This window comes from Streptopelia decaocto (assembly GCF_964273445.1).
Source record: "Streptopelia decaocto genome assembly, chromosome: Z".
Classification (NCBI taxonomy): domain Eukaryota; kingdom Metazoa; phylum Chordata; class Aves; order Columbiformes; family Columbidae; genus Streptopelia; species Streptopelia decaocto.
In genome coordinates, this window is record NC_138657.1 from 25774747 (window position 1) to 25802720 (window position 27974).

Below are 27974 nucleotides of genomic sequence, written 5' to 3' on the forward strand. Positions count from 1 at the left end.
ATGAAGCTCATCTCGGCAGCAGAGGCCAATGAGAAGCTTCTGCACTGCTTAGCCCCCTCCTGAGTTTTAGTCTGAACCCATGGAAGGGTCTCATCATTGTAATAGCTCAGCACCACTGGTGATTCTTTGTGCTTGTAAATGTAAAGGTATGGTAGAGAACACCATGGTTAGTGGCAAATGTTGGCCAAACAAGTCTCATAGGCAGGTTGTGCAATACATAAAGCCAGCAGGACCTTTTTTGTTCAATGTCTGTTCCTGTGCAGTCATTACCTCTGATTCTCTAAAGGCTTGGTTGTGTGGGGTTTTTTTGTAGACCCACACCCTTAGCAGTGTTTTTCCCAGGGATTGCTTTAAATTACAGCTGAGTTTTTAATCAGTACTGTTTAATATCCTAATCAACGACATAGTGGGATCAAGTGCACCCCCACCAAGTCTGCAGATGACACCAAGCTGAGTGGTGAGGTTGATACCTGAGGGACAGGATTCCATCCAGAGATAACTGGACAAGCTCGAGAAGTGGGCCCATGTGAACCTCATGAGGTTCAACAAGACCAAGTGCAAGGTCCTGCATTTGGGGCGGAGCAATGCCCGGTATCAGTACAGGCTGGGGGGGCGTGAAGGGATTGAGAGCAGCCCTGCAGAGAAGGACTTGGGGGTACTGGTGGGTAAAAACCTGGACATGACCTGGCAACGTGCACTTGCAGCCCTGAAAGCCAGTTGTGTCCTGGGCTGCATCGAAAAGAGCGTGGCCAGCAGGTTGAGGGAGGTGATTCTGCCCCTCTGCTCTGCTCTGGTGAGACCCCGCCTGCAGTCCTGCATCCATCTCTGGAGCCCTCAGTACAGGAAAGACATGGACCTGTTGGAGAGGGTCCAAAGGAGGACCAAGAAAATAATCAGAGGGCTGGAACAGCTCTGCTGTGAGGACAGACTGAGAGAGTTGGGTTTGTTCAGTCTGGAGAAGGCTACAGGGAGACCTTATTGCGACCTTTAGGTACTTAAAATGGGCCTGTAAGAAGCATGGGGACAGACATTTTAACAGGACCTGTTGTGGTAGGACAATGGGTAATAGTTTTAAACTAAAGGAGGGGAGATTGAAACAAAATAAGGAAGTATTTTTTTTACAATGTGGGTGGTGAAATGCTGGAACAGGTTGCCCAAAGAGGCAGTAGATGCCCCATCTATTGAAACATTCAAAGTCAGGTTGGATCTAGTTGAAGATGTCCCTGCTCATTGCAGGGGGGTTGGACTAGATGACCTTCCAACCCACACCATTTTGTGATTCTATGATCTCCATAAAGTTTTAACTCTAAGTCAGATATGGAGAAAATTACTTTGACAGATATTTTGTCATCAGTATGATCAGTTTGAAGTTTCAGCTGAGAAATTATTGTCTAAGAAAACTTTGCTGTCCGAGTTTTGGACTCATTACAAATATGTAGTATGTTCCCAGCTGTAGTTTTTGGTGTGTGTTTGGGGTTTTTTTGTTTGTTTATTTGTTTGGGGTTTTTTTAATCCTTTTGTTCCATACAGCTTGCTCCATGGAATTTTGTGGAGGTAGAACTTAACTATAAAATGTTGGTGTCGGTCCAACATCTACATCTGGCTTGCTTAGTAAATGTGCTTCTACTGCAATAAAATAGGCAACAGGGGAAGGGAGTGGAACCAAAAAGCAAGAGAGAAACAATAGTCTGGTAGCAGGAAAACTTGAAGGAAAATTAAGGGGTCAGCAGAAAATAACTTTCCTGATCTAGTATCTAGCCTGAAGTGAATAAAGAGTGGCGAGCTTGCACTGAGAACACTCTTGCCTTGAGCATGTTGTATACTTTATTTGGTATTTTTCCTGTTTTATTTTCCGCTCATTGTTCATCTAAAATTAAATGACAGTGTTTGAGGAGACAACAAGGGTGTTCTATTTTCTTAAAAGAGCTGGTGTGTTGCAAAGGTTATCATTTTTGCATTGTTACTGTTTTGTAACTGACACAGAGTAGGGACATGCAATTAATCTGAACGGCCATTTCTTCTTAAAAACTTGCTGGTCTGATTGTGGTAGCATATGGTACTTGCAAGCTGTTGGGAAATCGTAAGTAAAGTTTATGTACACAGTTACGGGCTCTGAACAGTTATTGTGCAGATACAAGGTCTTGGCATTACAATGAATACTACGTAAACATCAGCTCAATATTTAGTGGTGGCCAACAAAGCAAGAAGACTTTAGAGATGATTTGGGGAGAGAAGAGAATAAAAAGAAAGTAGATTTTTTAATCCAAAGCGCCCATATTCTAGAGCCTACTACAGTTCTGGTTCTGTCATGCATTTAAAAAGGTGCAGCAAAAATGGCAAAAGAGCAATAAGGATGGCAAGATATGAAATGGCTTCCATGTAAAAACAAAGAAATATATTTTGTTAATATGTTTAGACTTGGAAAAAAAAAATAGAGAATGAGAGAATGTGATGGTGTGTCATGAAGAAGGTGTTTCTTTCAACATAGGAACTATGGGGTATGATATGAAACAAGTGGAAGCTCCAAACCCAACAGAAGGAGGTATTTCTTCTTATGAGAAGCAGCTATGCTGCAGAACTCCTTGTCACAGTATGTCATGGATTCTATGAAGTTATGTGAGTTCAGAAAGCAACAGGGTTTTTTTTAACAGAAGCTGGTAAAAAGAAGTATATCAATGGTGACACAGAGCTGGAAATCATTGGAAGATGAGGTAGCAGTCAACCAACTGTTATGTATGTTTACTTACTTTATTTTTTTTTTTTATACTCTTGTCATCTCTTATCATCAGCTACTGTTGGAAACAGGCTACATTTCTAGATGAAACTCTGCTCTGGTATAGGGAGTCCTATCTTATGATCACTTTGTGTTGTTTTTTAAAGAAATGGATCTGCAAAACCAGTAATTGTCATTGTGCTTTCACCTCAAGCTCTTATTTTAGGAGCTGACTCTGAAAAAGTGTGATTTAGGATTACTGAATATCTCAACCTGAACTTCCAGTTGTTTAAGGTAATGCATGTTCTGCAGCACTGAAAATGCACCTCTGAGAATCAAAGGATTAATTTCTGATGGACAAACAAATACTTCTTGTTTTTACGTTTGGCTGTCATTCATATGAGACTCTTCAATTCCTGTTTTTGTAAAAAACAAAAGGTCAGGATGATATCCTACGCACAGACCCAACAGATAACTTTTCCTGTAAGAGTGATTGGCCTTTGTATTTGTTCTTTCCCAAAAGGAAAAAGATTCAGTCAGCCATTTGGTGACACGGCGTGTTGACAGAAAACTGAAAATTTACTGGAAAGAAACCCCTCCAGTTTTACATGTGCATATGATTGCTTTAGTACAAAACAAGGTAAGGAACATAACTGCCTTATTCTACAATATTACTTGAAAGTGTCTCAAATGTGTTTTCACTGAATTTTAGAGAAGTTTTTTAAGAGTATAATTTAGAGGACTGTCGTCTGAATGTGATCAGAGTTGAGAGTGCAAAGCTTGTGAAGGAAATGTGTTTTGCAGTGTTTGATGGAAAGTTCTCTTTCAAACTTGGATTTAGTGCCATGGAAATGAGCATGACCTTGGATTCCTAAGGCTGCAATTTACCTGTTTCAAAGACACAAGAAGTATTTCTACCTGCATATGTTCCTTCTCGGAGGAAGTGAGTTACCAGCAAATACAGCTTTTCAGCACTTTTCACATCTGTTTTTGACAAAAATCTCAAAGCATTGTAGCTTCGTTCTTTTTCCAGAGATATTCATTAATGCTTTTTAATTACGTAATAGTCCTGAGCTTTTCTACCTGTGAAAATATTTATATTATCTCTTCAATCAGATATGTGATAAATAACCATAAAAGCAAAGCACATAAAAGGCACTTCTCTACTGTGGAAGTCAGGCTCTCTTTTATTCTCCAATATTAAAACAACACAATTTTGTCATGTATCTGGCTTACTTGTATTTATGTACTAATGTGAATGGGCATCAGAAATAAGTGGTTTAAACTCTGCTCTTGTAAATTTTACAGAGTCTTAGCCAAAGTCATTCTATGCTAAGAAAAACATAAAAAGCAAAAACAAATCAGGGCATAAATTTATTTAATATAAATATTATGTGCATGATTTTAAAGCTATTACACTGAGCATATAAATGGTCATAGATATTCCAAATAGTCCCAGCTAAAGGCTGGCAAGCCATTATGTGTCTAACAATTATTTAGTGTGCCATAGGGATTGTGGAACGTCTCATAATCTGTTGTATATCAAAAATTTCTGAGACATGTAAAGATCTGTTGCTTGTGCCTTTTGGGTTATTAGCACAGCACTCTTAACTCTCATGGGACTGACTAGCCTAACAGTTGATGTTGTTACATATTGTTTCTCTTTCTTGACCAAACAAGTAAATAGGGCCAATAGTCGTTACAGTTACGATTCTAGTAACTCATTTAGCCATCAGTTTCCATCAATATTTCCACTAAAAGCAAGCCAAATTTAGTATTACAGTTTGCTTTTAAATTTGGCTTAAATGTCAACCCAATTCACATTAAAATAAATATTGACATGACTTGGAAGGTTGACACCTTTCAAAGGAAGCCTTCCATGGAAAAAGTGTTAAATACAGAAGGCAATCACAGTTACATGTTCTTAATAACGTTGAACTAAAATGTGAACACAGTGAGACAATATTATCTGTGCTTCTTATTGTGAGTGAATGGATTGGTCTGGTGGGGAATTGTGACTTTTATTCAAATTGTATCAAAAATTAATGCAATATGAATTTGTTGCATTTTGTCTTTCATCAAACTGCCCTTCAGAAGTAGCACAAAAGCCAAAATACAGCTTCCCTGTACCCATATCTGCCTTGTGTTTTTTTGGTTTGGTTTTCTTTTTCCTTTTGTCTCAATTATTTGCTCCCCTTCATGTTTTCCATCTGTTTATATCTGATTCCTCACAGTTACCCCATTTTCTCTTTACATTTGTTTTCAACCATTTTAAAAAAAAACCAATCAATTTATGAATCCTCCTTTCAACCTTCAGTGCAGCTTATGCTCCCTTCATTAACAGGAATCTTGAAAATATTTTGCTAAATCACTGTGAGCATTTGAATACAGAGGAGAAATCTAGAAGACACCAAACATTTGTCAGTTTTTGTTGGGTTTCAATGGTTTCTCATCTTTGTATGACCCAGAATCTTGAAATTCTGATATGTCTCTCCACTGTAAAAGTTTTGATAACAGCCAGAATGATGGAGGAGAGTGAAAGGTAATATTTAGGCAGAACTCAGTAATGGTTCATTAGGGGAAGCTTTAGGGAAGTTGGTGAAATTCTTGAGGCACCCAGAGCAGATACTGCAGTCTTGAGGCCACATCTTCTGACAGCATCACTGCTATGGGGAAGAGTCATTATCAACATTTTAAAATACTTTTTGTGTAAGTTTTTGTTGTTTGCTTTTAATGCTGTTAATTTCATTAATAATAAATGAAATCTCTAATAGCTTTCTTTACACTTTTTCATAGACATACGAAAAGCAAATGTGTTGTATGTGGGTTTGTTCTGACATGCATGAAGAAAAAGCATGATCCCTTAATGGGCAAGGGAACGTGGTACACTGAAACCGTTTACTAAATACTAAAACTTGTTTAGAAATTACCTCTGCATTCCCCTGGTAGGCATTTTAAACTCTTGTCTTCTCCCTTAAGCTGGTGTTATATTTTGTTAACTGCTATTAACTGTGTTTGAAGGCCAGTATGTCAAAGTAAGAACAGACTTTTACCAAGAGCAAACTTCCCCTTACTGAGACAGCCTTTGCATTATTTAAGAAATTTAACTCTATTTTTTTTTGGCACTTGATGTGTTAGATTCCCAGAGAGGTAATTAAAAATCCATGTGCTTAGCATGATAATTTAAAACACAGCTACTATAAGGAAAAGGTATTACCACAGTGTACCTGGGACATATGCCAGAAAGGCTTAAATAAGGAAAGAAATATGTATTTTTGCTCTCTTATCTCAATAGACCAACAGTAAGATGTTCTAAATCACAAGGATCTGGATGGGAATTCAGATAATAGGACATAATTTTAACTAGTCACTTGATATACTTGCCACTGTTCTCCCTCCCCCCCCAATTCCTAGTACCTCTTTTTGTATAGAAGGACAGAAGTTGGCTTCCTTCTTGCTTGTTTTGCAATCATCAGACCATAGTGACTGCATCAATGACCTCTTTCAAGTCTGTCTTTTGCTATTTTTAAGCTTTGGGTTATACCTTTGGCCAAGGTTTTGTCTGCTTAAACACAAAGCAATGCAGTGAAAGAAGTCATACCAGATGAAAATGTAAAGCTTTAGTGTGCCATTTGGGTTTGATACAGAGATTTCAAATACTCGGCAATCTTAAAGTCCAATTTTTTGCATATGCACAGAGTTTAAGGACTGTAGTTCAAATTTATGCATCACTTTAAAAAATTATAGCTGCTGGGTGATAATTCCATTCTATAAGAGGACTCTTGGACTCCTATCTTTCCAATGGATAAGCAGTGCTTTGTGTTAATTAAAAAAGGATAAAGAAAAAAAAAAGCATTTGAAGAATATAACTTTTGAAGAGTTTAGTTCTGCTATTTAATGGCAACAGAAAACATATCCACCTGGCAAAATCACATTTACAGATTTTTTTTTGTGGAAGTACCACATTAAGAGGAAGTAATTTCCCAAAGAAGAGGAAAGACTTAGCCCTAAATAATTTATGAAATACAGGGATTTCTACAAATTAAATTGCATTAATGTTTTGTCACAACTGGCATTCCTGAGGAATAATTCAGCATTATTTTTTTATACAAGATTATATGACAAAGGCTAATTGAAATAGTGTTTTGGTATTGAAAAAACAATTTTCAGAAGGTCAGACATATATCCAAAACAGTGCATGCAGTAAAAACAGCACACCTACTAGTCATTTGCTAGTTTCACTGTACCTGAACATAATTTGTCAATCCAAGTAGACAACTGGATTAACAACTGGAGGCATGCATTTCATGGACAAACATAACATTACATGTGTAAAATGGATGTCCCTTGCTGTTGTTTTTTTCTTTTTGTTTATTTGTTTGTGTTTGTTTTTGTTTTGTAACTGGGCATTTTTTTCAGCTGAGATGTTTGAATTTCACATAAACAAAGATAAGTCTACCATAAATTTTATTTCAGCCAAAGTCATCGGTAAATATACATACTGAGTTTGCATGTGAAAAGATTTACAGCCTCATGGCTCACGTGCTCCTGGGCATTAAAAAAAAAAAAAAAAAAAAAGAAAAAAAGAAAAAAAAAAGAAAAAATTGCTAGAGAAGAAGGAACAGAAACATGGAGGCATGATCAAAGTGAAGATGAAACTGCCTTGTTCATACACCTAAGGGCTTCCTGCGCTGTGGTTTAGTGAGAAAGGCAAGTTAGGGACTGCCCCAACCCATTTGTTGTTTACACAGACCAATCTGTCATGAGTGAAGTATTTCTCTAAATCTCAGTTCTGCAAGCTGTGGCCCGAAGCTCAAGCTGTGCAGTGGAGACCCAGTCATGGTCGCTGCTTGAATCGGTGCAGCTGCTCATTCCGTCACAGTTCCTGCATACGGAAACTGATATTTTGTGGTGTGGTGGTTTGCAGTCGTGCCATCCTGAATGCTGCAGTCCAAGTGAAATATTGCAAACGAAGGATCCTAGTGTCATCTCTTGGCGATTTCAGACTAACTCAAGCTGATTTGCACTGTATTTTTTAGTCACTAGATGTCTCCATATGCTGTAAGCAAACACGGGCTATACTTACTGGTAAACAAAGAAGAAATAGCTAGAACTAAAGTTAAATGGGACAGTGTTTATGGCAATATAAATGCTTTATCACTTGGTTTCCGGCTGTCTGGATTTTTCCCAAGGAAATAATGACGTTGGAAAACGCTGGCCATATTTCCTGAAGCATTTCATTGAAAGCATGTGGAATCTGATCAGGGAGCAGTTTTTTGGGGTTGGTTTTGTTTGGTTTTTTTTTTTATGATGATGAGTTTGGCCCGGCCTCGGTGCACTGGAAACGGTGGGAGGTCCCAAACTTAAGAGAAGCCCGTTGTCAGATCTACATCAAAGTTAACAGTCTAGGAGGTGCCTTGGAGTTCGGGGTCCCCAGCAGAGGTAAGTCCTGGAGCTTCACAGTCCATTTCAGTTTCTAAACCAGATAGATGTTCTTTGCTGTGGAACAGCTGCAGGCACTGATTATTTGAAATTCTGAACATTTTGGGGTTTGGTTTGGTTTAACTTCAAACTAGACTTAAAAAAGAAAAACAAAAAATCCCTGAAAGCAGAATCAGATTTTCTAGCCAGCTCTTTTCTCAGGTCCAAGACTGCCCGGGATACGACTCTTGTAAGTAAGTTTATTCCCTTTCGGCCCAGTAAGCCTACATGTAATGATAACCGCCTCCTACCTTTCCGCTCTTTGCTAGCCTTGACTCCGATTGAGTTCGCATGTTCCTCAGCCCTCGCTACCTGCTCTCGTACCATGGGTACCTTTTATACCACGTGTGCTTATATTGTGGATTATTTTTTTTTTTTAATCGGTCATGGGCATCTAACGTTGTGTTTGCTGTTTTAGCTGTAATTTAGCTTTTTCCACGCTGCCTGGCGGAGAGCCGTGGGTCAGGGCAGGGGTGCAAAGTGCCGCCGTGTCTGCTCCCCCGCCGCCCTCAGCCCCGGGTGCTGCAGGAGGCGGCAGCCGACCCCTTCCCAGCGGGTGAGAGACCCGGCGCTGCTGCAGCTCGGCCGGGCCGCGGGTGCCCGGGCATTTCCGCGGCCAGGCCGGGCCGGGGGCACCGCCGCTCCCACGGGCACGGCCGGGGCGGACCGGGCTGTGCTCGTGTGTGCAGCGCGGCACCGGCCGGCGCGCAGGGCGGGCACACCCGGCGCGGTGCGGTGGGCGGGCGGTGCGGCGAGGCGAGGGGCGGCCCCGCTCCTCCCCCGGCGCGGGGGCGGGGAGAGGCGGGGCTGCGGCGGCGGGGCGCAGCCGCCTCCTTTCGGGGCTGGGGATCGTCGCCCCGGGGGGGCTGTGGCCGTTGCCAATTGCGTAAGGGCGGCAGCCGGGGCGGGGAGCGGCGGGAGGTGCCGAGCAGCCGGGCGGCCTCCCGCCGTGTCCGGGGCGGGGAGCGCCATGCCGCCGCCCTGAGCGCGCCGCCGCGCCGGGCCCAGGTGAGTGCGCGCCCGGCCGGGGCCGGGAGCAGCGGCGGGGCTGGAGAGCGGCTTGGGGGCGGGAGGGGGCGGCCGACGCGGGCGAGCCGCCGGGGCGTGGGCCGGCCTGCCCTGCTCCCCGCTGCGGCACCGGCCTCTTTTGTTCCCGGCGCCTGCGGGAGGGAAGAGACGGGGAGAGAAGGGAGAGAGGGGAGGGGCGGGAGCGGGGGCGGCGGCGGCCGGGTGGGGAGGGCCGGCGGCGGGCGCAGCCGCGGCTGCTTGGAGGAGTCGCCTGCTCCGCTCGGGGCCGTGCGAGCGCGTCCCGGGCGCTGGGCGCGGAGCCGGCTCGTGCCCCGGCGTGAGCCCCCCCCGCCCTGCCGGCAGGTGCGGGCTCGGCGCCCCTCCGCGGGGTCTGATGGCAGGTGCCGCGGCGGGGGGGCATTGGCGGGGTTTGGTTGCTTTTGTGAGCCCTCCTGATGAGATGCTGCCGGAATCACGCTGGGAAGCAAGGCTGCGTGCAGACCGTTTCCACAGCAATAACTCTGCTGGGACCTGCCCTGATAGGCATCCCCGAGTGCCTGGGTTGTGATGGACTGCCTTTCCTGGGCCTGATAGCCGGCAGCCTGCTTTACTTGCACAGAGACACGGAGAAAGCAGAGTGGGAGGTGTATATCTCAACACTTCTAACAAAAGAGGGTGTGCGGTGGTGCTACATCACAGCTTAGATGAGAGGTGTGTGCTGAACATACTAACCTTTATATTTTAGTGTGAATTAGTGGCATGGGCTCTTTAAAAGGGGAGAGGTTTTATATTCCTGAATAGCTATAAAAATGAAATAGTGCCTGGGGCTTGACAAAGACAATGCAATAAGGAATCTTTGGGTGGCGTCAGTCAAGTTTTGATGGATCACAGGAAAAGGTTTGTAACAGTTTATCTGGATTATTGATGTGAAATGGCCCATGGGTAACAGTAGGGAGGAGGGGAGGTTCATATTTGTTCTTAGGAGTCTGTAGCTCTCAGAGGTGCTTTGTCTACATGGATCCTGCACATTGCCCACACTCATGTGAAATCTGCCAGATCAGGTTTTTGGGCCTGCTCCTCTTGCTCCCTGCTAATACAGCACCCAGCAGAGAGTATGCTGGGTACTCAAGCTAGGCAAAGTATCCAAAAGAATGACAGTTTTATGTAAACCATAAGTAATGTCCCCAGCTACAAAGGGATTCATGAAGAAAAAGAAGAAAAAAGGAGGGGAGGGGAAGACAAGTGAGAGGACTGCTGTGAGGCCCTTGCTGAAGTGAGATTGCAGAAGTGTCTTCTGAAATTTGGCATCTGATATGAACAGTAGCTGTGGCGTTTGCTGTTTTGAGATGTGGATAGATACTTTTTTCCATGGTGGACTTTAAAGTTTTTTTAATTATGAACATTAATGTTTTAGTCTAATGATATTTAGTGGGAAAGGTGGTGCTGAGGGTTGGCTGGAATTTTTTTTCTTGTTCATCAGACTTGTTGCTAATTGGTGGGGACACTAAGCAGTAGAGGATGGTGACCCCTGTGTGGAAAAACTGTTGTTTTCAACAGGCCCTGTAAAATCCACTAAACATTTCCCAGCTGCAGCTGGTCCCATGACTGGAAGACTTTCCGTTTGGTGGCACAGTTCACATTTCTTCCAGGTTGTCAAACCAGGGGATAGCGCAGGGGAGCAAAAAGTTTGATTTTCCTCTAAGGCGTGAATATGAAAATAGGTACAGCACAAAAAGATCGACTAACCCTAGAAGCTTGAAGAACAAACAGTGGGCCTTCCTCAGCTATTTTACAGCTTGGCTTTTTAATTTCTTTTTTTTTTCTAAACTTGGTTGATACGTATTTGAATAGCTTGCACTTGAATGGAGGTTAGGAGGTTTTATTTCCTTGAGTAATGATAGGGTATAGTGGGACAGGTGCTTTTCAGTCTGATTTAAATGCTTGAAAACAATATTATTATCACTCAAAGATGCAAATAGGTGCCTGTGTACCTTGGACAATCTGGACTACAAATGTTCTTTAATTACAGGTAACTTATTAATTTACTTTCAATACCAAGGATAGCCATTAACTTCCTTTATCATGTGTTCAACACATTGCAGAAAAATCTTTAATACATAGTTTTAGCTTATTATTTTTTGTGCATTCTGAAGTAAGTCAGTTCAGCTCCTTGGTGTGAAAGTCTTGTCTGCAGAAAATGACCACTGTTCTGCCGGTTGTTATTTTTCCTCCACATGAGGAAAGAAAAATGGGTATTAGAAATGTCAAGTGTGTTATTTAGTGATTCAGTTATGTTTATCTTACCTGTTGAGTATGGGATAGCCCTTTGCTTCCTTACCCCTGGGAAGGCACTGACCACCCTCTACTCCGTGATCAGAGATCCATCTCCTCTTTGTTCTGACTTGCACAGGGGATTGGGAGAGGCTGTGGAGGAGGGGGAACTTGTTCCCAGGTGTTTGCTGGGGGCTGATGCAGCTGCCTCCACAGCTGTAGAGGTACACCCCTGCCCCATGGCTGAAGGAGCTCCTCAGCTGATGGGCCACACCAGGCATCTCTGCAAGGAAGCTTGTCCCACAGTGCTTGTGGTGACTCTACTTTTCACCTTGTGCATGCTTGCACTAGTGATTTTAAAACTGCTGACAGAAATTGGTGGGAAAATTGTCATCTAGTAAATCTCCTTTACTGTATATTAAAAGGTTATATGATAGGAGCGTAGTCTGAAGTATATCGGTAAACTTCATTTGCTGTGTTAGAGGGCAGTTCTATAAGATCACCTGAAGTATACATCAATATGTGGTTAAGATCTGTATTGTAAATTACAGTTTCTTGTTTGGAATCAAATCACAGTTAGACTTCTTCAGTTCTCAGCTTGCTTTTAGTAAAAGGGATTTCACTACTGGTTTAGTGGAGGTGTTTTTAGCAAGACAAATGAGAATTAATTTTTTATAGATGTGGATGTAGAAATCCAGAGAAGTATTTTCTTGAAATACTAATTCTGAGAAAGGAAATGGAGAGGGAGTAGAAAACTATATACCTTGAAGAAAGATATGACGGAGAAGAGTGATGTATTTGCCAGTATGGAAAGGAAATACTGAAGACATTGACTTGCAACTGCTTTTATTCCTTTATTGTGAAGCAGATTAACAAAAGTAAATGTAGTAGTAGCTCTTCTATCTATTTTGGCACATGGGATTAAGAAAAAAAGAGTAGTGCAGTCGTGCAAAATTCCTAACTACACCTGGCAGGATATTGCAGGGCTTGGCTGTTGGGTGCAAAGTTCTTGGAGTTTCCTAGAAAGGAATTTACCACAGTAATCCAAAATATGAATGCAGCTACCAGCTCAGCAGAATGCGTGCTTAAAAGTAAATAGGAAGGTTTTTTTTTTTCTTTTTGAAGACTTACATCTGTTTTGAGATATCCCAAATATGCTATTTGTAGGTTTGTTTTGTTTTGCTATTTGTAAAATTGTACAGGAGTTTTACGTTGTGTAAGTTAAATCACTGTATGTTATTCACCATACTCTCAACTCGAATTTTGTGACTCCTGTGATACCTGAGAGCCATAGAGGATGTTGCATTCAGACACACAGTGAAGTTATCCTACTTAGCTGTAGAAATTATTTTTCACAAAACCATTACTTTTAAGGCTTTGTGCTCTCGTGGATTTAGCTGGTATGTGCCTTGCCCTTCTGTTGGAGGTCACCATTCCTACAAAAAAAGTGAAAACCCTTCCCATGTTTCAGCTACTATACGTCAGTCTGACATGTTAATTTACACCATGAGGTAAAGGTGTAATTTGTGCTGCTAATGTCAACAGACAATGGCAGTGGCGGAGCTGAGGGAGGTGGCCCTTGTAGGAAGAGGTGATTTTTGGAAGAGTGGGGGCAGGAAACAGTTAAATGAGATCTTAAAGCATAGTAGAAGAATGGCCACATCATATCAGACAAAGTGTTCATCCAGACAATTACCTGATGGCTGACAAGGAGGAGTAATAGATGTCAGGTAAAGATATTACATAATGATACTGCTGCTTCCAGCCTCCAACTGATTGTGGTTCAACGACTTCTTAAGCTCCAGGCAATATTATTTGTTATTTATGGAGCAATCCTCGACTGACTTCTCTTTTGCAACCTTGTTGCTCTTTGAACCTACACAAATTCTGGAAGTCCCTTCCATCCAATACTGACTCAGGTTCAGAAACCTCCTTAAGTCTTTTTTTTTTTTTTTTTTTTTTTTCCCTTGGAAGAGACATGAATAGTCATTTGCATTCTCAGTGCTACTCTGACTGTATGGATCTGTGTCATATATCCTCTCTCTTAGTCATCCATCTCCAGGATGAAGAATCCTATGGGGGTTGGAACAGCTAAGAGGTGCTGATGTCACAGCTGTTTCCTCAGTGAATGCGATTTGGAGCTCTTAGCTTTTGGAGCTCTTAGCTTAATTATCTTTTTAAAGCAAACTCATTTAACTTGGCTCGCACAAATGCAAGACAACTCTAAAGGAATGTGGGTGTGCAGTTACAGTAATCAGCTTCTCAGGCATCATTGCTTTCTTTGTGGCTGATGCCCAATTGAAAACTGCAGAGACAGTCCTTCAAGGAAAGCAGAATAAGTGATGGAATATCATTTACTGAAATTTGAGTTGAACTGAAAATAAATTATAAGACCTTGAGAGCTTCACCTGAGAAGGAAACTGAGATAAGTATAAAGAAGCAGGATGAAGAAGAAAGAAATTCATATACTGCTATGGAAGAGAGCATGTTATGCTACTGATTAATGTTTTAAATATAATTTAAACATGAGAATCCACTGGTTATTAAGTGATTGTATCAATACACTCAGGAGTTTCTTGGAGTATTTATGCTTATGTCTGTTGACCAAAGCTAAATGTGAGATCTGATTCTTCTCCCCACTGCCTGTTATGTTCTGTACTGTTGTATATGCTTATAATCTATTTATGAAAGCTTTCCTAATTTAGTAAGAAGAAAATAGATAGCTAATCTCACCTTCCTGATCTTTAATAGATTGCAGGTCAGAATTCTGTTTCATCAGTGACTCAAGGTAGTGCCAGAACTGGACTTCACTTCTCTGAAGTGTATTACCATTACATAGAAAATTTTTCTGCACTGAAGTCCTAAGCTGTAGCTGTTATGGATGGGATTTATATTCTTCTAGAGACTGCAGATATCTGTATATACTACTGCTTCTCATTGTCAACGTGAGAAGTAGTTTAATTTTTTTTTTCCTGTTTTCAGGTTTTTTGTTTGTTTGTTTTTTCCCTACCATCTTTTTCAGGTTCCAAGGTGAATACTGCAATTCGGTTAGTTTCACATGGAAGCTGTTGACTGAAACAGAGCTATTTATTTGCTTAAAAGTGGGCTTGTACTCAGATGCATTGCTGAGCTGAGGGAGACCAAAGTGTTCCGTAAACTAACCCTCACGATGTCCCTCTGAGGCTGGTAACCACTTCTGTCTCCTCACGTTACAGACTGGTGGCCCAAATAAGCTGTTACTCATGCAGCAAGCGTGAATGCAAGTTTCCACTTTTGATCTCTTCTTCAAGTTATTAAATCTTTCATTTCTGAAAAGGAGAGAAACAGTAAAAATATTCCATTCATGTTGCCTGTTTCAGCACACATGCCATATTTCCTAGTGTGCTCTTTTGAATCCTCTGTATTTAAGTTATTGGTTGATTCCCTTGTATGGTTTTGAATAATCTCCTTCAGCAGAATGTGCTATTGTTTTAACAATGAATGAAAAAGAGAATAGACTTTCAAAATTTGTGAGTTATAAGGAATAACTGTGTCAAAAAGAAACCCAGGGGGAAAAACTGAAGTCCCTGGAAGTGGCAGGCATGATTTTAGATAGACCACAATTAGATGCTGTGGATTCTGGCTTATGTTTTTTTGTTTTGGTGGGCAAGATCTGAAGATGTTACAAATGTATTAGAAAAGACTGAAAATATTAATAGCAGTGTATTGAGGTCAGTTAAGAACACTTGAATGCTTGCTGGAAAGTATTTGGTGTTTAGGAATTGGAAAAGACCAACATGTCCCTGCAGTTTTTGCAGTAAGACACATCTCTGCAGAACTATGAAAATCCCTAAATTTTGTACATGAACTTTTTGAAAAGACAGGTATTACATCTTCTGCATCACATGCTTTCCTGACAGTTACACAAGTGAAACCAAGTGACTGCTGCAGAGCTGTTCGGCACAAAATGTGGGTGAAGAGCAAAAAACACATTTGTCATTGGAGAGGGGAACCATTTTTCTTGAACAAAGACCTCTCTACCAAACACCTTCAGAAGAGTCTAGTAACTAAATTAATGGCTCTCCTATATGCTGTAAGCTATGAACCCAAAAGTGGTTTTGCTTGATGTGCTGTAATTTCATACTTGTTCCCACAGGCAAATTCATATTCCACAGGCTACAAATTACCTGCCTCCTTCCCTTGGGCAGCAATCTTTTCACCATCCTCTCTCCCTCCCTGCCTCAGCATCCTTTAATCCATATATAGTAACTAAATTGTTTTGCCTATCACCTAAACACATGTAATTAAAATTTCACTACTTATATATACGTCTGAAATTTACTTCTTACCCAGAGAGGCTTTAGTACTCAAAAGATTACATTAGACCAGCTGATGAAGATTACTTCTATCTACAGACCTTATCTTATACTGTAAATATTACATAAATATGCATGCTTCAACTTCTGTCTCTTGTCTGTGGTACTTTGGAAAGACTTGTTTCAGGAAATGTGGTCCTCAGCTTGAGTAGTTGCCAGTGGCTGAGTATCTTGCAATTTTGTGCATTTTCTCTGTGCCGAAAAAATCGGTAAAAATTAATAGTTGCTACACAGGAAACTCAGAAAACCTGGTGCAATATAACTTATTTTGGACAAGAGTTTTATCATTCTTACCATGTTTGTATCTGTGTTTCTCACTGACTGTTGCCTTTTGTCCTCTAATGTTCTTCTGAAACTGCTGGGCAACGGAGAAGACTCAGTGGTAGCATGTAGTAAGCAGCATATGTGACAGAAGTTGTCTATAGTCTTTACACTTGCAGTCAGCTGGGATTTTTCAGGCTGTTACAAACATTGTCGTGATTTCCAACAATTACTTAACTGTGCACATGATCTTTTCAACTTTTATGCATGCAAATGGGAAAGTAGAGTTTTACAAACGTGCTGTCTGCTATCATAGTGAATAGATGTAATTTCAAAAGAAGGCAGTGGAAGAAAATGTGGAACCAGATGGGAAAGGATATGGACACCCCATGTGTCTACTGGGAACCATTCATTTTCTTAAGGATGAGGTTAAAATGTGTTGAACTGGGGACTTCTGAGGCACTTGAAACATCTCTGTTATAGTTGATAAGCTTGGATGCTTGTGAAGATGCGTGTGTCAGACTTCAGAAGTTTGCTTTACACCACTTACTGTTCAGTAATTGCAACTACTTAGGAGCTTTTTAATACTGACTTCTTGTCCTTTCCCTTTTGGGTTTCTCACTCATCTTTGATCTTGCACCAGATAGGTGCCTGTGCCAGGAAAGCAGCAGTAACTGATGTGGTGCCATATTGCATGGGGAAATATTTTTCTTGATGTGTGTGGTTTTCCCTTACCTTTCCCCAGTCTTCTCCTTAGTGGCGATTATATACTTTGAAATTAAACAGTGTGCTAATAGGTCAGCACTACAGCTGGTGATGTTTGATAGCCCAGAGCAACAGAAGTGGGGTTTCTTCTTGTTTCTCTTTTGTTTTGAGACCTGTGAACTATGCATCCTTAAAATACGCATTAAGGGAAGCATTACTTTCTTTACACTGTATGGAAGAAAGCATACTTGTTTACAAAGTTTTGAGAAGGTGCAAGGGTGAGGAATGTTAGTGCATTTGACATGTTTTATTACACTAAGTATTTGACAGCAGGGAAGTGAAATATCTTGGTATATTTCTCACATTTTGGGTGGTGTCAGATGACGTTTTGGATTACCTCGTGAAAGAATCCGATTCCTTTCCAGGAAACCAACCACAAACCAAGTGGCAGATAAGCATGCCGCTTACCTCTGAGCTCATGCTCACCTCTCAGGAGGTTCAGATGTTATCCCTTGGTTGTACAGTGCATATGTTTCTAGTTTCTGCCAGTCTGCAACAATGTGGGCTTGTATGAATGTGTAGTGGTGGCACAAGTTAAAAGTGGTGAAGGAGTGCGTAAGGAGACCGGAGGTGTTGCAGCCTGTTCAGTGGCTCGTTGCTGTCGGCTTGCTGGGGCTTGCTGTCCATACAGCTCAGAAGCTCTGTTGACAGAGCTAGACTTGCAGGTAATCACTATTTTTACTTAGATGTTGTGCAAAATAACCTTTTGTTGTTGTTGTTATTTTTGTGGTGAGTATGAGAAGTACATGCTTGCTTGCTTAGATTGTGCAAAGGGGTGCATGTGCAGAAATCTGGATTGTATGGGGTCCTCAGTACAGGAAAGACATGGACCTGTTGAAGAGGGTCCAAGGAAGGCCACAAAAATGATCAGGGGGCTGAAATAGCTCTGCTTGGGGTTGTTCAGCCTGGAGAAGAGAAGGCTCTGGGGGGACCTTGTTGTGGCCTCTCGGTGCTTGAAAGGGACCTGTAAGAAAGAGGGGGACAGACTTCTTAGCAGGGCCTGTTACAATAGGACAAGGGGTAATGTTTTTAAACTGAAGGAGGGGAGGGTCAGGCTAGACATGAGGCGGAAATGTTTCACAATGAGGATGGTGAAACACTGGCATAGGTTGCCCAGAGAGGTGGCAAATGTCCCATCCCTGAAGACATTCAAGGCCAGGCTGGGCGGGGCTCTGAGCAACCTGATCGAGTTGAAGATGTCCCTGCTCATTGCAGGGGGGTTGGACTACATGACCCTTCCAACCCAAACTATTCTGTGGTTCTACTCTTGCAAGAGAGTGACAGGTGAATAAAGTAGCCTTCCAGCAGTTGGGTGGCAACAGGTACATAGTGGGCTGAAGCACCTGAGATGCTCTAGCTGAACCTGTGCGTTGGAAGCTTCCCTGGTACTGGTGAGCTAGAAGCATGTGCTTATGTGTGGCCCTGCCCAAAAGCTGTGGTGCATAATAGATTTGAAAATATTGCGTAACACACTGTAGAAGGCTGAAGGACAAGAAGTTTGGGAATACTGAGATAGCAGCCTGCCTAAATGACATGGCAAATAACAGATTTGTATGGACTGAATTCTGTATACCTCAGATATGATAATCGCTTGTATATTGTGCAAGAACATGACTACTGACACCACTCTGAAGCAAGCTGCAAAGTAAAATACTACATCACTTGCTATACTACAGTACAATTGTAAAAGCTGGGGTGTTCTTGTCTAGAACTGCACCATCAGGAGGAGATGCCCCAATCATGAGCTTCTTTAGGAGACCTCCTACTTCTGTTGGGTTTAGGAGATCCTGGTGATAGGAGTCAGTCCATTTTGATGTTTTTAATTGCAAATGGTCTCTTGAGGACTTTGATCTCAACATTTTTTGTTCCACAGAGTGCAAATAAACCAGTTTTGAATCAGAATATTGATGTGTCTTAGTTTTAAAGAAAAGTCAGTAGCTGCTTTACAGGATAGAAAAGATCCTTCTTTCAGCTACAGAATTTCAAATAACACAGGAAGAGGGAAGGAAGTGTTGAAATTATTATCCTGTTGTAATGGAAAACTATATAGTAAATCTTTTGATTGTGCAAAGTGTCTCCTTATGGCTTTGTTTAATAATTTTTATTTTGTAATGGCTAAGAGAGGGATTCCGCAGCTGCTTTTCCACCTGTCCTTGGAGTGACCTATATTTGCACTTGAGGGGTATAGTTGGAAAATTTTTACAGTTTGCAAAATGAGTCTTTGCAAACAAGGTGGAATGCTCTGTACAAAACAATCTGCTTGCAGTATCACACAAGTGTTTTCAGTGTCTGTTGTAATGAATTATATTTTTCTTTAAAGGGCTAGCAGTACCTTAAGAGGCCTTATTAGGCAAAACTGTGGTAAAATTACTGCCAAAGTTAGGTTTTTCGTAACCATTCTGCATTTAACTGATATAGCTGAGCAGTTAACTAACTCCTTAACTCTTTGTATCATGTTACAATGAACACTCTGTAGTCCTTTTGTCAGTGTGATAGATAAATGCCACATCTGAAGACTTTTTAACCAACTTTGAGTTGGGAGTCCAAACCATAAAAAAACAAACAAACAAACAAAAACAAACACACGCATGCACACAACAAAACCCCCCAAACCTCAATGCTGGATAGATTTATTGAAATTTTTAGTCAAAAATATATTTCAGGATTTGTTTCAGCTTGACATAAATACTGCTTTTGAACTAGGTGAGAAGCTCCTTCTCTACTCAGCTTTTAACACCACTTCTGAAATGTAAGAATGATTGAGTTTCCACTGCTGAAAGATGATGAGTTGAGTGTAAAAGCACATGTGGTGAGAGCAAGCTGTTCCACAATGCTCGTAACACATTGGGTAGTTAATTTTGAGAGCTGAGGATTAGGTTTGGGAAATAGTATCTCAAAGAACAGAAAGGAGAATGGTGAAAATCAATTTACTACAACAGACAGGTGCAAGAAACACTGCTGGAGGACTTGGCATAATTTTTGCACTCTAGGATGGCTACTCCAGTTAATGTTTCAGTGCCTTTGTTGTCACTGTGCATGTATCTGAAGATGCATTGTCTCCCATTAAGGGGTAGTCCAGCCTGTTCAATAATAACAACTCTTTTGCCTAGAAACAGTGAAGTATCAGATTTTGCAGCATGTAAAACAAAAGGCTTCTTTGGTACTTCTCAGAATAAGATTACAATTGTCACGTTTCTCCTTACCAGTGTGCCTGGCACTTCAGAATATAGCTCAGACTTCCCTTTGTTAATGGAAAAGAAAGAGGATCTTTATGCTCTTCCATTATTGGTAGTTTTTATTTTCATAATTCATTTTGCTATTTAATACACATGACTTATGCTTAAATCTCCTTCAGGATTTAGTTTAGAAAGTTAGGTTTCAGTTAACTGGAACTTGAGCAGCCTTCTCAAAAAATCCCATCCCTAGGAAATGTTAATTAAAAAAAAAATCATGCCAGCTTTGTGAGTACTCCATGCAATGCAACACAGTTGACCAGAAAGCCTGAGAAAATGGTCAAATGGAGTTTTGTATACCAGAAAAATATGGTAGGTTAGAATGGCTGGTGAGGATGAGCTAGGCAGTGCTGGTTTTGGTAGGCTTTCCTCCCTGGTTGCTTCAGAAGAAGATGGAAACAATACTAGTGACTGAAATAAAAGTAGCACTCACTTCTAGAGTGGTTATAGGTACAGCGATCTGGAGGAGTCCTGTTGCTTCCAGGTTTTGAGTCCAAACTCAAACCTCTCAGCAATGAGAAAAAACCACTGGGTTTGCTGAATGAGATGCAGATGACTTTCTTACAGGATCATTCCTGATGCACCTTTACTAGCACTGAATCCTGCAGTGAGTAGAATGAGAATGTGTGGGCTCTATATGCTTCAGCTAATTAAAAGCCTTGACTAAGTTGCATTGCTGTGAATATAATAAAATTGTGTTTGGTATTTTGTGTATTAAATACTTTCTACTGCTTCCATTGTGGAAAGAAGGCTTGTTTCTTTCAGCTTCTTTTCTGTAAGGGAAAACAATTAGGAGTTTGTTCAACTTTTGTGTGCAGCAGAAATACATTTAGGCATTCTTAGCATAACTGTGGGGAAGCAGGGGTTGCTAGCTTTCTCGTTTTTCGGCTTGTTCCTTAATCACGTAAGTAAACTGTGAAAATGCTATGTGAAAAATACCTGATGGAAATACAAAGAAATGGCCTGTGCTGTACTGTCTTCCAGATGCTTTTAAATTTTGTTCAAGTTATATGTACTATTGTTTCAAGCTGTTACACCATGGCAAATGACCAGTAGCAACTGAGTGACTGATACTTCATAAAAAGCCACAGTTTCCATGGCTGTTCTTAAGGCATGTGGCTTTAAATTCTTTTTTTGTTTGGTTGGTTGCTGTTTTTTTTTTCCTTTATATATTGTACTCTGTATTCTGAAAACCTGTCCCTTATTTTTATCCCGTGTGTGTTCCAGTGACTTTATAACATGCAAGACACTGATGCCAGGGGGAGCTCCCCTGCTTTCCTCCGTCCTCAAAATGGGAGCAGTCACAGGTCTTCGGGGTACATCCCAGGGAGGATCGCCCCTCTCCGTCCCCCGCCGCCTTTGCAGAGCCATGCTACAGCCGAATTTACCTCTGCGAGACAAGAAGCCCGGACAAGACTCCCAGCTTTACCAGTGGATCAGCCCCGCCGCCAAGCAGAAGCCAACAGGCATAAAAATACTCTCATTTGCTTTGCCATTTCTAGCCTTTCACTTTTTGTTGCACTGGGGATTTCTTTGGGAATAGCTTCAAAATATGCTCCAGATGGTAAGTGCTTTTTGCCAACAAGATCATCCTATCAGTTAATAGTCCCTATGAACATAATTCAATGATTCAGCATTAGGATTAGTGTTAAAAGTTAAGTGCAAAAATAGGGTGCTTACTGCAATTTTACCATGGAGGGAAGCAGTGTTTAGGGGCCGAGATCAGATCCTTTTTCTGATATCAGTGTTATTTTTATATGTTTCTACAGTGAATGTTTTTATTTACTTACATGAAGCAAAAATGTGGCAGTAAATAGAGACTATTGGTGAGCGGCAAAGAAGCATGAATACAGTGCAAGTGTTATTATTTTTGTTTGCAGAATAAGCTATCTGATAATGTTCACAAATTTTAGACAAAATGGTACCCTGTCTGTTTAAGCAGTAATTAAAGAACATAGTAAAAGAATGTTAAAGTGAAAACATTTTAAAATCTGTGGGAATTTATATGCACAGTATGTGTTTGCTTTGTTTATACACAGACTGGGCAGGGACCTTTTTGATCTTTTAGTCCTCATTATTTTTTAGCTCATTTTAGAAAAGTGGGCAACTTTTATGGAATTCGGAAAACCTTGCAAATGTGTCAGTGCTTATAAAGCATTAACAGGTGATGTGATTAGCTGCTGATCATTAAGTACGTGTCTCTCTGGCCAAATACTGCTAGAAGTTACTATGAGATGCAGTTACTAAAGGTTGGTAGTATTTGGAGCATGGGTTGTTTTGTTTTCTGTGTATTTTTGTTCACTTTTGTTTGGTTTGCTTAGTTTTGTCTTTTTTTTTTTTTTTTTTTAAAGGCAGAAGTTGGCTTTCTAAGAGCTAAACAGGGTTTTTAATTGAAACTGTTGGCTGTTGTAACGCAAACAGACTTACACTCCTCAGTGGCTTTTGGCATAATAACTCAAAAGGTTCAGTTTTCCAAAGTCAATACAACACAGGCTGAACAAATTAAATAATCAATGGGAGATTTCAGGTGACAGTACAAAAGGAATGCACACATCTAACCAGAACGCTCTTGGTGGTGGCTTGCAGAGATCTCTTCTTGGTTGAAGTTACTGAGTGTTCCTAATAATTATGAAGGAAAATTAAAAAAAAAAAAACACAACTGAGGAAGTAGTAAATGGAAAGTTACTGCTACATTGTGATCCAGGTCAACAGTAAGAGGGTTATAGCCAAATTCAAGAGAAGGCTGAAGGGTGAGTTAGCAGTTGACTCTGAGAAGGACATTTGGGAGGCAAAAACCTTTCTGCTTTGATATCAAGACTTTAACTTTCAATTAACTAGAAGTTGTAGATTTTTCTGATCATTTTAGTAGAAGTGGGGTGTTATCGTGTGCCATGGGATACTTAAAATAATAATCCTTTTATGCTCTAAAAGCTGATAATGTGGAGATGGCTTGCCTATTTCAAAAATGTTAGCGGTTTTGGAATGGTTTTGGTTCAGCCACAGTAGCTCATTTCAGAGGCATTGCGTTGTGCTGGTTTTTTTGCACTGAATGCATGGTCAGCATGTGGTCGATGGATCACCAGAGATATTGAGGATGTTGTAGGAAGAGTTGCTTTGTTTTAGTAGATGCTCGTGGTGGTTGTTTTTGGTTTTGTTGGTTTTTTTTGTTTTTTTGGTTATTTTCGTCTAAGATAATGACTTACATAAGAGCTAAGGAGTAACCCAAGGTCATGACTGCTTTCCTTCCATGTCCCACTGCTTCTTGATGGAATTCCAGGCCAGTTTTCAGCACTAATTATTGCATTGTGTCTTTCTGAAGTTTCCCGGCATTATCTTTTAAAAAAAAGAAACAAGATGCACCCATAGAATCCCTTGGAAACCCTGGCACAAGAGAAACTCCTCCAGGCACCAAGGAAAGTATGGCTGAAACTTTAATCTTGCAGGAACTCCCCAAAAGTTTCCCAAGAGGTTGAAATGTTAATAAGCTCAGCTCCAACCTAGCAGATGCTGTGCTGCAGCCAACACCACCAGTTCCAGCTAGGTGTGTTCTTCGTAAGGGCTAATTGGAAATCCATATTGTTGGGACTTTTAATGGCTGTTTAAAAGGCAGTGGAGGGAATGTGAGACTTGGTAGTAATTACGTGTAAATCCTAAACCTCCGGCATACCTTCCCAAAGGGAAAATGATACTTGTCTGCTTTTCTGTTCCTGCCTGTCAGCTGGTTTCTTCCCCCTCGCTGTTGCTTTTATCTTCCTGTCATCATCATCTCTTTTTTTTTTGTTTTTTTTTTTTTTTAAAGGAGTCCTGAACACTGGAGATCAGGGAGAGCACTGGAAATGCAATTTCCTTCCCCATTTCCAGTGGCTTGTGCTGCAGGGTCAGGATGACAAGCTGGGGAGGTTTTCAGGAAAAAGTTCTGCTTGGCCTTTGTAGCTCTCGGCTGGATCTCGCCCATGGTAAACAGGATCCTCAGAAAGTCTGGCTGCCAAACTGTGATAAACCTCTCCTGAGCATAATATAACACTGATAACTTTTTCCCAGAGGCCTTAGAAACTCCAGACTTGGTGGCTAAGCAGGTAGAAAGCAACTATTTAACTACATCTTGAGAACTGTTTCCTGTCTTTTCTGCCAAATTTCATGTCCTTGTTCCAGTACATGGAAGATTCTAGAATTTTGGTTTTTTGTTTGGCAGGGTATTCCTTTGTGTGCTGTTTTTTTAGGTTTTGGTTTTGTGTTGTTTTTTCTTTTTCCCTTCATCCACCATTTGCAAAAATTTACTTCCTCCCCCCCAACTCTATTAGAAGCAATTAAACCTTGAGGAGAGCTGATCCATTTTTACAAAAATCCTCTAAAGCAGAGGCTTAACTTAAAACATTTTCAAGATGAGTGGTTGGATTTGGCAAGGCCATAACTACCTTTCTGGTTTATGTTTCTGTTTTCATTTAATGTTAACTGTAGAGGCAGTGACTGTGGTCTGTAAAATCTAATCAGTAATTTTGGAGGTAACATATGGTGAAGTACTAAATATTTGATGTTTCTGTGCATCCCACTGCAGTTGCTAAGGGAGAATTTCAAAATACTTTTTCTGAGCACATCTGATCTCCTTGCCAAAAAGTTGATCCACTGTGCTTCAGAGTCATAGTTGCGTTACAGGAGCCTGTATTTCTGATGTTGATGTCTTCCTTGCTGGATTGTAATGTAAAAGAGATATTTTTTTTGAGTTATTGTGCTGTGCCTGTTCTTTCTGACTCAATAGAAAAATCCACAGTTACTAGATCTTCTGTGAATCACACTAAGCAGAAATCATCAGGTTGCTGACTCATGGTTTCCTCACATTGCCCTTTGCTACCAGCCAGGAAATATGTATTTCTTCACAGTGCTTGTGTGTGTGGTGTCTGGGGGAAGGGGTTTAGTGACTCTGCATGAGTCAGGCAATAGACTTGCGTTTATCCGGTGAGTGTTCAGCAGTCTTGCTGATCACAGTGCTTCTTACTTTTAGGCTTTCCCTCACGTTGAATTTCATTTTCTAAATGTTGTCTTCTTAGGATCCCTCCAGAAGATTTTCTTTTGTTTTTCTTTTTATGTTACTATTGGATGCCTTTTGCCCTTTCACGATTCTGCTGATTTTTTTTATTCTCCCCGCGCCCCCCCCCCCCCGCCCCGGTTGTCAAATCTTGGTTTGTGTGGATTTCCTGAGTTGGAAAGGATTTGAAATGTGGAAAATAATACCAAAGGAAAAACATGTCTGTCAGCAAAACTAAGTCTGGCTTGTGTTAAACTTGTGGATAGGTTTTGCTTTCTTTAGGTTTTGCAAGAATGGGGTATTCCTAATAGCTTTTTGCCCCAAAGTTGCATTACAGATGTGTGAGTGTTTTTTTCCAGAAGATGTGAAAAAGCTAGTTTGACTGTTACTCTCAGTTGGTCTGCTAAGCTGTTTACTTTGGCGTCTTTTTGGTTATCTTTTGCTTAAGAAAAATGTTTTCAGTCTGACTTTTCTTTTGGTAAGAAAATCCAAGGAATAAACTTCCCGTTTCTGTTTTTGTAGTATGTCTATGCTGCTGCATTACTCACCTACTCAATGTGCTAAAGATGCGCGTCTCATAAATACTACATTGCCGTAACTTCATCTGAATTCGCACAACCGTGTCACTTCCTGCTGCTGCTTCTGCTTTCCTGGCCTCGTAGCGTGGTGTTATTGCCTGTGTAGTGCCAGACCTTTAGCAGGGTTTCAGCAAGGACTTAATGTGTCTCAGCTGTTGATGTGGTTTCTAGCCTGCCTTCCTAAGGAGTGCAAACCAAGAGTTCAGACCCAAATGTCTTGTCTCCTACAAAACTGCTCTAACCAGTAAGATATTAGCTATTAATAACCTATATTCTAAATGTACTAATGATGTCTTGTCCCTCTTTATCCCTTACCTGCAAACCTACACTGAAAGAAACAATTTACATACTTAAAAGTGAGAAGGGATCAGCCTTTGGCACACAGGGAAAGACCTTGAGGGAGGTGAGATACTGAAATGCTTTGCAACCATGATAGTTGGCCTTGGTAGCTGGCCCAGGACATCCAGTGCACAGTGTGGTTGCTGTGGATCTGAGTGCTTCCCACTTGCCTCCCTCATTGACTGCAGGTGATGTGGAACATCTCACAAAATAGGATGAGGTTCAAAAGTGTCTATCATCAACAGTATAAGTTGATAGTTCAGTCTGTGGTCATCAGTTGCTTAATTCAGTATAAGAATGCCTTCTTACCCTTGAGAGTTTAGTGACTTTTCAGGTGTCTTTTTGCCTTATCAAATACAAACAGTAGCATCTGTGGCTGCAGCAGTGTAACCACAGTAGGAGGTGGGAATCCTTTGTGGATGACTGACTCTGTCTTGCTCTTGTTCGCCCTAATGCTGCCTTGATTGATGTGGTGGTGCTTGTTTTTTAAAAGCTGAATTTCACATTATATTGCAGAAAATTGCCCCGATCAGAATCCTCGTCTTAAAAACTGGAGCCCTGGGAAAGACACTGAAAAGAGAGTTTTTATCAAAAAAGGGGATATGTTTCGTCTAAACTCAGATGCTACAGTACACTCTATAGTTATACAGGATGGAGGTATGAAATGGCAAGATGAACATCATGCTTCAGTTTACTGCATGGTTTTTACTTCTGTGATTACATGAAAAATGTGTTGAAATTTTATGTTGCAGCTTATTGACCAAATCCCTTACTTTTCATTTTCAACCTGCTACCAGGCCAGGAGTATCATTAAAAAGATGAATGACCACTGTAAAGTCTTTTTGGTGGAGAACTGACTTTCTATATGATATAGTTAAACAAGTCTTGTGTAGTAGCCTTCGTAGTACAAGATCTGATTGTCTCCTGATGGTTACTGTGGTATGTTAGTAATTCTACCAAGATGGCAGAAAGAAATAAACCAAATCCTTAGAAAGATAAATCGTCATTGGTGGGAGTTAATCTCCCAAATATTCTTAAATATATATGAGCGTAACAGCTTAATTCATGGGTGTGGAAAATAAACCTGGAATTTTTCTGTTGTCCTTATTGCAGAGCTTGGTTCTTTGAGTCCATCTGAATTTTGTTTTGACCTACATAATTTTTTTTTCCTTTAGGGTTACTTGTTTTTGGTGATGATAAAGAAGGTTCTAAAAATATTACCTTGAGAACTCGATTTATCCTGATAAAGGATGGTGGAATGCTTCATGTTGGAGCAGAGAAATGCCGCTATAAATCCAAAGCAACTATTATTTTGTATGGGAAGTCAAACGAGGGTGCTGATGTGCCAGAATTTGGCCAAAAATTTATTGGTGTGGGCCCTGGAGGAACGCTGGAGTTGCATGGGCACCAGAAGTTATCATGGACTCTTCTGTCGAAGACTCTGTATTTCTCAGGGCTGGCCTATGGTCATTATACCTTTAAAAAGAATTTTTCACGAGGACTAAATGTGAGAGTGATCGATCAGGACACAGCAGAGATTTTGGAAGTGCTGAAGTTTGATACTCATGAATTTTCAGAAGACAGCTTGAAGCTCCAGAACTTACTGAAAAATGGAAGTCCTGGTCGCATTGTTGCTATTGCTGTGGGAGATTCAGCTGCTAAAAATCTACTGGAGGAAACCAGAGTGACTATCCAAAATCTTCTGGGAAGTAAGTTTGTTAGAGGATTAAGTTACAGGTAAGTAATTTATTTTCCCTTTTGTGCCCAGTAAAGATCAGATACAGATGCTGCTGCCTTTGGGGGATTTGTTAAACTTTGACACTGTCTATGCTTAAAGGCTTCAGAGGATTCTCAAGTGTTGTATGTAGTATTGTAGTAGTAGAATTCGGTGTGCACTATTTTGATAATGCTGAGACTGATAGTTACACAGGTATCTGTGATACATTT

The 27974-nt window shown here is 40.9% G+C and overlaps 1 protein-coding gene across 5 annotated transcripts in view; it reads left to right on the forward strand.

Moving 5' to 3' along the window:
- The window catches only part of CEMIP2 (cell migration inducing hyaluronidase 2), a 91813-nt gene that overhangs the window by 31445 nt on the left and 32394 nt on the right, over nucleotides 1-27974 (forward strand). The window contains exons 1-4 of one of the 5 annotated variants that reach the window (XM_082075555.1): nucleotides 8064-8155; nucleotides 21315-21651; nucleotides 26544-26684; nucleotides 27203-27764. The exons of 1 other annotated variant lie outside the window; for it this stretch is intronic. In XM_082075555.1, coding sequence (XP_081931681.1) covers nucleotides 21327-21651; nucleotides 26544-26684; nucleotides 27203-27764 — 1028 coding nt within the window. In that variant the 5' untranslated portion in view covers nucleotides 8064-8155; nucleotides 21315-21326. Of the gene's footprint in view, nucleotides 1-8063; nucleotides 8156-9060; nucleotides 9203-9513; nucleotides 9914-9956; nucleotides 10100-21314; nucleotides 21652-26543; nucleotides 26685-27202; nucleotides 27765-27974 lie in introns of those variants that run through there. 3 more of the 5 variants (XM_082075553.1, XM_082075554.1, XM_082075556.1) reach the window with 3 other exon arrangements.